This window comes from Jaculus jaculus, chromosome 1 (assembly GCF_020740685.1).
Source record: "Jaculus jaculus isolate mJacJac1 chromosome 1, mJacJac1.mat.Y.cur, whole genome shotgun sequence".
Taxonomy (NCBI): Eukaryota; Metazoa; Chordata; class Mammalia; order Rodentia; family Dipodidae; genus Jaculus; species Jaculus jaculus.
Window position 1 is genome coordinate 325757278 of NC_059102.1, and position 9667 is coordinate 325766944.

Sequence of the window (9667 nt, forward strand, 5' to 3'; positions counted from 1 at the left end):
TTCATCTTACTTTGGAATTGATTGTTCCATAGGTTATTAAATTTTATCACTTTAAGTAGTTGCTGAAAGAACAAAATCAATGTAATAGGTCATTATTCATACTTCAACAGTTTTTTTTTTTTTTTTTTTTTTTTGAGGTAGGGTCTTACTCTAGTCTGAGCTGACCTGAAATTCACTATGTAGTCTCAGGGTAGACTTGAACTCACCAGGATCCTCCTACCTCTGACTCCTGGGCGTGTGCCACCACACCTGGCCCAATCTGTCCATCTACCTATCTTTCTTTCTTTTTTTAGAGGTAGGGTCTTACTCTAGCCCAGGCTGACCTGGAATTAGACTCAGGCTGGCCTCGAACTCACAGTGATTCTCGGCTTCCCAAGTGCTGGGATCGAGGGCCTGTTTTTCTTTTGAAAAAGAGAAAACACACCTGGCTCTATTATAGACAAAGGAAAAGCTAATGTTTGACCTGACTTAAAAACAAAACAAAATGTTAACAGTCATTTACTAATATTTAACAAACAGCTGGTTTCCCTACTTCACTTCCTACTGGCCTTCTTTCCCTCCCCCACCAGGCAGGAAACTGCTTTTGACAACAAATGAATCAGCTAGAAGTTTAAAAGCCAGCAACCACCAGCTACCAGCTGATTCTTCACTGTTTCCAATTACCAGTATTGGGGGGGGGGGGGGAGTATGTTATCCTTTTCCTCACCATCTACTAAAGAATTAAAGCCCATCAGTATAACAGAATCATTAAGGTTTATGAAAGAGGCTAACAGGGTAAAACTATTACTAAACTGATTTGTCAGGGGAAAGAGCAGGGCTTAATGGCCAAATCCACAAAGAAATCCTCTCAGAGTGGTACACAGACAAACTTTGAAGCTATCAATTCACACAACTTGGGATGTAAAAAAGGAAAATGGTGAGAACTCCAAAAGTGCTGGTTTGACTCAACTATGATCCCAATGATAAAAAAAAAAAAAAAGGACCAGCTTCTGAAGACTCCATGGTATATATATCTGAGCACATATTCTGTAATTAGCATTCAGTATTTTGAGTAATAGAAAAATACAATGTATCCTTAACTCTTAAATACAAAGTGGCTCTTAGTAGCACTGAAAGCATTAAGGTCTTTCAACACAATTTTTATAGAACTTAACTTATGAATTGGTTCAAATGAAACAATCACTAAATATAATTTAAAATATATAAAACTCACACATTAAAACAGTATAAACTACTCATCTTTGTCTACAAATTTTATTATGAAATTTACTGTCAATCCTTGTAAGAGTCAGATGCCAAGAGTTATCAATAACCTATTAGAATAAACATAAATGTGAAACTAAGAACAAAAGTGTATTTACCACAATTATTCCCAACAACGTTTGAGAGATTTCAAGTGCGCCTCTTACCACAATAGCATGAGGAGAATGCACTAAAGGCTTTAGTTCATTCAGGTCATTTTCTGCCTGCAAAAATTGGTATAGAGAAAAACAAAAATGTCACAAAGTGTCCATTAAATATGTAATTTTAGTAGCAGTCACACAGTTCTATGTGCCCTACTTTACCTTATCCCAGTCTCCTTCCATGACATGATTTCGGAATTTGGTAGCAGAAGGATGTTCTAAACGACATCCTGACTCTTGCATGAGGAGATCAACAGTCTGGCTGCAGGAGAGATACAGTGTAAAAAAAACCTGACCAACTTTAGACTTTTACTCTTCTAAGTAAACTAATGTCTAAGAGCACAGTTGCAAGGTTTTGAGCTTGCTTCACCATGAAGGAGAAAAAAAATAGCTTCAAGTGTTTAGCTAAATAAACTTGATTTAAAAAGTGCTACCAACATTTATCCCTACTCAACCTTTCTTGAAACCAGGATTAAAGTCCTTCCTACTTCTGCCGTTTAATGCCTCAGTAGTTTAATTATGAAATTTCTAAAAATGTGCTCTAACCAACTGGTCAAATTAAAAGCCAAGATCTCACACTAACTATGACACTACAATTTGAAAGGAAAAAAAAAAATCTTTAGTTCCATACAAGGTGACAGATGGCATGTGTTAGGTAGAGCTTTCCATCCAGGTATTATGTTCACATCGAAATCTTGCTAGGTGAATCTTTAAAAAATATTTAAAAAAACCCCAGCATCAAGACCCACTTCCTTTCTCTCTATACTAAAAATAGCAAATTTACTATGGTGTAGGTTCCAAACAGTCCCGAGTTATTTCCTACTGCTGCAGTCGGCTAGCCTCTTGTCTCAGTAGTATACTCGTTCACAAATTTTTTTTTCCAGTAAGATCGTTGTATTTCTCCTTAAGAGTTAAAATAATGGAAAGGTAGTTTCTTTTACTAGACATTTTGGCAGCTAAGAAGCTTCATGTACCAGGCCCGTATGTGTTTGCTTCAAGGCAATCCTTTTTTCACCTCCAGTTGCAACGATGAATCAAAATCGTATGTCACTCTCAAAAATTGCTGTCCTCCCCATTCCCCAACAGACCCACAAATACAAACTTTATGCTGGCCAGCCCAGGAATTCATTTGAATCTAGCTCTGAAGCTAGGAAACTGTTGCACGTGCCCTCTTCAGATCATTCTGGCTCTGGCTCCCCCATCCAGCTCCAAGTTGGCACTCCCACCAAGTCTACTTCTAAGCCCTTAGTTTTTCCTTTGTGTATGTACAGAAGGATGGCATTTTTTTTTTTTTTTTGGCGGGGGCAAATTTCATGTCTACCTTCACTCTGTACTAATGACCACACAAATTGTATTTGAAAACAAACGATTCACCAGATCAGATGCCCCTGAAAAAGGCACTCTTTCTGGCTTTAAAGTGCCATTTCAGACTAGTCAGTGCTAGGCCTCTTGTACACACAGGAAGGCCTTTATAAGACAAGAACTCGATAATCTTACTTCATTATTCCCATCAGATTTACTCGACAACCTCTTTCCAAATTACCCCAGCCTCTTAGTTCCCATAAACACTTGTAGGCGACCGTCCTTCCTGATTGGTAGTTTGCCTGAGCTGTTGTCGGTCATGATTGGGGGTGGGGAGGTGTCCCACAAAGATGCCTCTGAGATACACTTGAAAAACAAATCCTCCAAGGTTCATTATTTCCACCGCTCGGATCCACCCCTCCCCCAGCACAGACACCCTGGGCGTCAATCTCTCCACGGAGGGACAATCAAGCTCGCCAAGTGCATGGGGAGGGGTCACTTTCGGCTTCCACGACCCGTCCCCCGGCACTCACCGTCCCCCACCCCCGGGGCGACCGTCAGGCCCAATGGTTTCCCCCTAAACCTCTCTCCGGAGCCTGAGCTTCTCCAGCGGCTGGGTGACCGCGGCCTCCTGCGCACTGGGGGCCCCGGGGATCCCTCCCCAACACCACCCCCCCTGCCCCCCGACAACCCTGTCCTCGGCTCGGTCGGCCTGGCGTCTGTCGCCAGCTGCAGGAAGGTGGTGGTGGTGGTGAGGGGACACTTACTTGAGCCCTAGGCCATTGAGGTGCTGTCCTATGAGCCTAATGACATCCTCGTCGGACTGCGAGAGTCGCTTCTTCTTCTTGAGGCTGCTGCCCAGGTCGGGGGTGGCCAGGGCGGCGGCGACGGTGGCGGAGGCCGCGGAGGCCCCGCCGGGAACCCCGTTATTGACACTCAGGCTGTTGCTATTGTTGCCGGCGGCGGAGGGGGCGGCGGGTAAGAGCCCGTTGGCATGGGCCAGGTCCCCCGCGGACGTCGCCGAAGGGGACGACTCCCCGTTCTGCGCCGACAGGCAGGCGAGCTCCGGGGTCTGGCCCTGGCCTCCTCCACCACTGCCGCCGCCGCCGCCGCCGCCTCCTCCTCCGCCGCCGCCGCCGCCTCCTCCTCCTCCCGCCCCGTTGGCCTGCATGGTGCTGCTGCCGCTGACCAGGCTGTGGCCGCTGCTCCGCTGGGGGACGGCGGCGGCGGCGGCGGCGGCGGCCGGAGGCAGTCCCACCACCACCACCACGGAGGAGGAGGCGGCGGCGGCCGGCGAGGGCGAGGGCGAGGAGGGCAGGGAGGGGAGGCCTGCGCGGCCGGCCGAGACCCCGGGCTCTCCTGCTCCCTCCGCCGCCGCCGAGGCTCGGGGTTTCTTCCGCGGGGGCGGGGAGGCTCCGCCGGCGTCCGAGTCGGAGGAGGAGGAAGCGGAGGCCAGAGTTTCCTCGCCGAGAGAGGCCGTGGTGGGAGGCCGGCGGGGCGCGGCGGGGGGTCGGCGGGGACGGGGAGGAGGGGGAGAAGGAGGACCGGGCCCTTCCCCCCCCCTCCGGAGGCGCTCGGTACGCGGCCCGGGGTCTCGCCGGCGCGGGGGGGGGGGAGACGCGGCTCCGCCGCTGACTGAGCCCCGGTGGCGGTGGCGGTGGTGGGTGGCGACGGCGGCGGTGGGGACGGACGGACGGACGGACTGACGGGCGGGCGGCGGCGGAGGCAGCGGCCGCCTCAGTCCACGGGGTCCGCGCCGCTCCGCTCCCTGGTGTGTTGATTCTTCCCCCAGCTGCTGCCTAATGGAGTCCGGGCGCTGGCGTCACAGGAAATGCCTATACTGCCCTCCTCGCTCACTTCCGGTGCAGGTATGGAACCTATAGGGGGCTGTCAGGCGCCGGCACGTGCGTCGGCCACCCGCCGGCTGAGGTCGCGAGGTGAGGGACGGGACCTCCCGGCGTGAGCCGTCTCCACACACACACACACACACACCCCCTCCTCGGTCCCCGCTTCCCCGGCCCCGGCTCGGTGCGGGCCGGCCCCGCCTCCACCCCGCAGCCCCCGGGCCTTGCTGGAGAGCCGAGTCCGGCCGGCAGTAAGTTCGTAGCCACCCTCGGCCGGGTTGGGAGGGCAGAGGTGGGGTGCGGGCGGGGCACCCCGTGACGACCTCCCCCCTAAAAAAAAAAAAAAAAAAAAAAAAAAAAGGCGTGCACTTGCGGGAGTTGGGGGGTGGGGGCACGCAGGCCCGCTGGCCAGGGTTTGCAGCCCTCACTTGCAGCGCAGGGGTGTGCTCGGCCCCCGTCTGCGGGCTGGACGCCCCGTGCAAGCGGGTCCGAAAGCTGCGTGTAACCAACCGCTGCCTCCTTTCAGGACCGGGACCGGCGAGCAGCGCACACACACGGGCACCCGTGCCATGCTGAGACGCTGGAGATGCCAGGCGAGGACGCGGTGCTGCGCTCTGGGGGAAGGCAAAGTCGACTGTAGACGTCTGTCTGATGGGACAAGGCGCAAACGCTGAGGTTGTGTAGAGGGGAAGGACTTTGCTGTGGGGCTGCTTTTCCTCTTTCTTTCTTTTTTTTTTTTTTTTTTTTGCCTCGAAGTAGGTAGGGTGTTGCTCTAGCCCAGGCTGACCTGGAAATTCACTGTAGTCTCAGGGTGGCCTCGAACTCACAGAGATCCTCCCCACCTCTGTCCCCTGCCTGAGTGCTGGGATCAAAGGTGTGCCCCACCACACCAAGCTAACTTTTTTTTTTTTTCCTAAGTATTTGTGCAGGCCCTTTGAAGCCCAATGTACTGAGCAGCAAACAGACCAAGCACTTGCCTTCAAAATAATGCCCTTAAGGGTGAAATCTGGCACCAGCTTCCTATCCAGGCTTGAAATTTTCACGTGACCTGTGATATTTCTCTGTATCAGGGCCGTAGCAACTTAGGTAAACGGAGACATGCAGCAACTGAGAACAGTGCTGAATGTAAACTCACTGGTGAATGGCCCACATGACCCTCTGATTTATTAAACGCATGTAGTCGATAGCATATAGACCTGGTACACACACATTTTTCTCAGAAGTTTAAGAGATTTTGCTCACAGATTACTCCGTGGAAACAGACACAGGCAATACATCTTATATCCCTAGAATGTATAATACTAACAACTCAATAATTTTGAGGCCTTTTGAGACAACTGTTTTTGAGTTTAAAAATAAAATAAAAATTATCCTGTGATTGAAAGTCCTGAACTCTAACACCATCCTGGGGCTACCGATTGAGTTCCAGGTCATGTTGAACTAGAGACCCTACCTCGAAGAAGAAAAAACAAAAAACTAAACAAAAAACAGAGAATCCTGTGCACTGTTGATGGTGACCACTTGGCTAGGAGGGACAGGAAGACCAGGGCAGGGTCCTACAGAGGTTTAACTTTGTAGTTCTTGTGCTTTGAATGTGCTTCCAGGTAGCAGCTGTAATTGCAAAGTGACTCACACACGATGTTTGTGTTCACCTGAGTTCTAGCTGAAGTTCATGGGGCACTCACTGTCAGTGTCTATCCAGCAAAGCCAGAATTACTAGATAGTTAACGCCTTCACAGATGTCTGTATAGGAACTTCTGAAACCGTATTATTAGAGGGTTGTTATTGTTTGAGCAAAATTTGCTTTTTGCAAAATGGTTTATAGTAATCTGTTAGGCCTCTAACACCCTTGAGGATGAATCCACTCCAGCCTAATTCTGAATAAAGTTATAGCTTTTATGAAGGAGATAACTACTTAATTACAAGGCCAGGGGCACACTCGGTAACAAAAGGAATAAAGAATGGGGGCACATGCCTTTAATCTCAGCACTCACCTTTAATCCCAGGTAGGAGGATCACTGTGAGTTAGAGGCCAGCCTTAGACATAATGAATTCCAGGTCAGCCTGGACTAGAGCGAAACCCTACCTTGAAAGACCAATAAAAGAAAGGAAAAACAAATTGGATGTCTTTACTAAGTTCACTGTGTGTGTCAGCCATTCTGTTTTTGGTATAGCTAAGATTGTTCTTACAAGAAATTTGAATTTCCCCCCTCCCTTCTTCCCTTCCTCCCTCCCTCCCTCCCTCCCTCCCGTCCTTCTTTCTTTCTTTCTTTCTTTTTGAAGTAAGGTCTCATTCTAGCCAAAGCTGAGCTGGAATTCACTATGTAGTTGCAGGGTGGCTTGAACTCACATGGATCCTCCTACTTCTGCCTCCCAAATGCTGGGATTAAAGGTGTGTGCCATTACACCTAGTGAATTTTGGATTTCTGAAACTCTTGTATGTGCACATGTTTTTATCTATACTGAAGCAGAGATTAGGAAATTATTGTCTGAATTTTAAGCCTTTTTAGAGCCAGATTCCAGATCTACTTGTCCATGCTGCACACTCTCCCCCTTTTAAAATATTTATTTGAGAGCTGGTGTAGTGGTGCATGTCTTTGATCACAGTACCTGGGAGGCAGAAGTAGGAGGATCGCCGTGAGTTTGAGGCCACCCTGAGACTACATAGTGAATTCCAGGTCAGCCTTGGCTAGAGTGAGACCCTACCTCAGGGGGGAAAAAAAAAACAAACCCCAAACAAACAAACAAAAATATTTATTTATTTGGGAGTGAGAGACAGAAGAGAATGAGTAGGGTTCAACAGGGACTTCTGCCACTCACCTGGAATTTACTAGTGTCAGGGTGGCCTCGAGCTCACAGCGATCTTCCTACCCCTGCTTCCTGAGCTCTGGGATTAAATGCTTGCCCCACCATGCCCAGCATTTTTTTTTTTTTTTTTTTTTTGAGGCAGGGTCTTACTTTAATCCAGGCTGACCTGAAACTCACTCTGTAGCCAAGGCTGCCTTTGAACACACAGCCATCCTCCTACCTCAGCCTCCTGAGTGCTGGAAGCTGGGATTAAAGGTGTGCACTTCCACACCTATTATCATTACTTTTGTTGTTATTGTTACTGTTCCCCTCCCCCCAGTTAATGTCTCCATTTAGCCCAAGCTGATCTGATATCCACTATGTAATATCAGGGTGGTCTTGAACTCCCATAAGCCTCCCTAAAGCTGGGATTAAAGGTCTGTGCCACCACACCAGGCCTCATTTACTTTTTTTTTTTTAAATTTTTTATTTTATTTTATTTTATTTATTTATTTGAGAGTGACAGACACAGAGAGAAAGACAGATAGAGGGAGAGAGAGAATGGGCGCGCCAGGGCTTCCAGCCTCTGCAAACGAACTCCAGACGCGTGCGCCCCCCCTTGTGCATCTGGCTAACATGGGACCTGGGGAACCGAGCCTCGAACCGGGGTCCTTAGGCTTCACAGGCAAGCGCTTAACCGCTAAGCCATCTCTCCAGCCCCTCATTTACTTTTTGAGGTCTCTTGTAGCCCAGTCTGGCTTCAGACTTGCTGTGTAGCTTCAGATAACCTTGAACTTCTGATCTTTCTGCATCCACTTCCTGAATGCTGGAATTATAGACATGCATCGCCAAGTCTGGCTTTATGCAGTACTGAGGATTAACCCCAAGGCTTCATGCATGCAAGGCAAGCATATTACCAACTGAGCTACATCCCTAGCCCATTTTATTTTTAATTAGCTCAGAAATTATGTGCCACATGTGCACTCTGTGCATCTTTATGGAGAGGTTTTATTTCTTACCCTCTTTGTGAGCCCTTCACTAATGGTCCCCAAATGTGCTCAGCTCATTTCTTCCTTGAAAGACCTGCCATCTTTTCTCCCTCTGTCTGGTTGTCGTTATTCTCTCAAGACGGCTCATTTTAACCTCCTCGGGGGAACCTTTCCTGACTTCCAGCCTCTCAGTCTTTATTGTCTCATTTATTAGCCCACTAGTCCTGAAGGCTGCATATAACCTAGCTCACTGAGACTCCTTCAGGCTACTGGATAGGGCCCTTTCTATATTTCTGCTTGCTGGGTTGTTTTCTTCCCTTCCACTCCTCCTGGAAAAGGCTAAGCTACATCTAGAAATAAAGATCCAAGTTGTAGGAAAAAGAAGTTACAGATATAGCTATCAATCAATCAATCATCCATCCATCCATCCATCCATCCATCCATCTTATCATCCATCTATCTGTCTGTCTGTCTGTCTAATCTGTATTCCCTCCTCCCCCATGGCAGGTTTTCACTGTTGTCCAGGCTGAACTGGAACTCACTCTGTAGTTCCAGGCTAGGTTCAAACTCACGGTGATCCTCCTACCTCAGCTTCCCCAACACAAGGATTAAAGCCAGTGTCTGGACCAGACCATGTGTCACCCTGTGTTGGGAATGCTATAGAATCAGTTACACAGTAGGTCATTTAAATAGTTGACCTCTGGGCTGGAGAGATTGCTCAGTGGTTAAGGCTCTTGCCTGCAAAGCCAAAACCCAGGCTTGATTCCCCAGTACCCACATAAAGCCAGATGCACAAAGTGGTGCATGCATCTGGAGTTCATTTGCAGCAGCTAGAGGTCCTGGAACACCCATTCTCTCTGTCTGCTTGTTTCTTCTGCTTGCAAATAAATAAATACTTAAAAAAATAGGGCTGGAGCAATGGCTTAGTGATTAAGCGCTTGCCTGTGAAGCCTAAGGACCCCAGTTCAAGGCTTGATTCCCCAGGACCCATGTTAGCCAGATGCACAAGGGGGGTGCATGTGTCTGGAGTTCATTTGCAGTGGCTGGAGGCCCTGGCACACCCATTCTCTCTCTCTGTCTCTTTTTCTGTCTGTCACTCTCAAAGAAATAAATAAAAATAACCAAAAAATTAAAAAAAACAAAACAAAAAAACTAGGGCTGGAAAGATTGTTTATTGGTTAAGGCACTCGCCTGCAAAGCCAAAGGACCTCTCAGTTCAATTCCGGAGGATCCACTTAAAGCCAGATGCACAAGGTGGCACATGTGTCTGGAGTTCCTTTGCAGTAGTTAGAGGCTCTGGTATGCCCTTTCTCACTTTCTCTACCCTACCCCACCCCCTCTG

The 9667-nt window shown here is 48.5% G+C and overlaps 1 protein-coding gene across 2 annotated transcripts in view; it reads right to left on the reverse strand.

The window, feature by feature from the left end:
* The window catches only part of Wdr26 (WD repeat domain 26), a 49163-nt gene extending 45252 nt beyond the window's left edge, over positions 1 to 3911 (reverse strand). Inside the window, exons 1-3 of one of the 2 annotated variants that reach the window (XM_045149404.1) lie at positions 3473 to 3911; positions 1566 to 1665; positions 1410 to 1466 (exon numbers count right to left, since the gene is read on the reverse strand). In XM_045149404.1, coding sequence (XP_045005339.1) covers positions 1410 to 1466; positions 1566 to 1665; positions 3473 to 3876 — 561 coding nt within the window. In that variant the 5' untranslated portion in view covers positions 3877 to 3911. Of the gene's footprint in view, positions 1 to 1361; positions 1467 to 1565; positions 1666 to 3472 lie in introns of both variants that reach the window. The other variant, XM_045149396.1, reaches the window with a different exon arrangement.
* Between the last annotated feature and the right edge of the window lie 5756 nt (positions 3912 to 9667).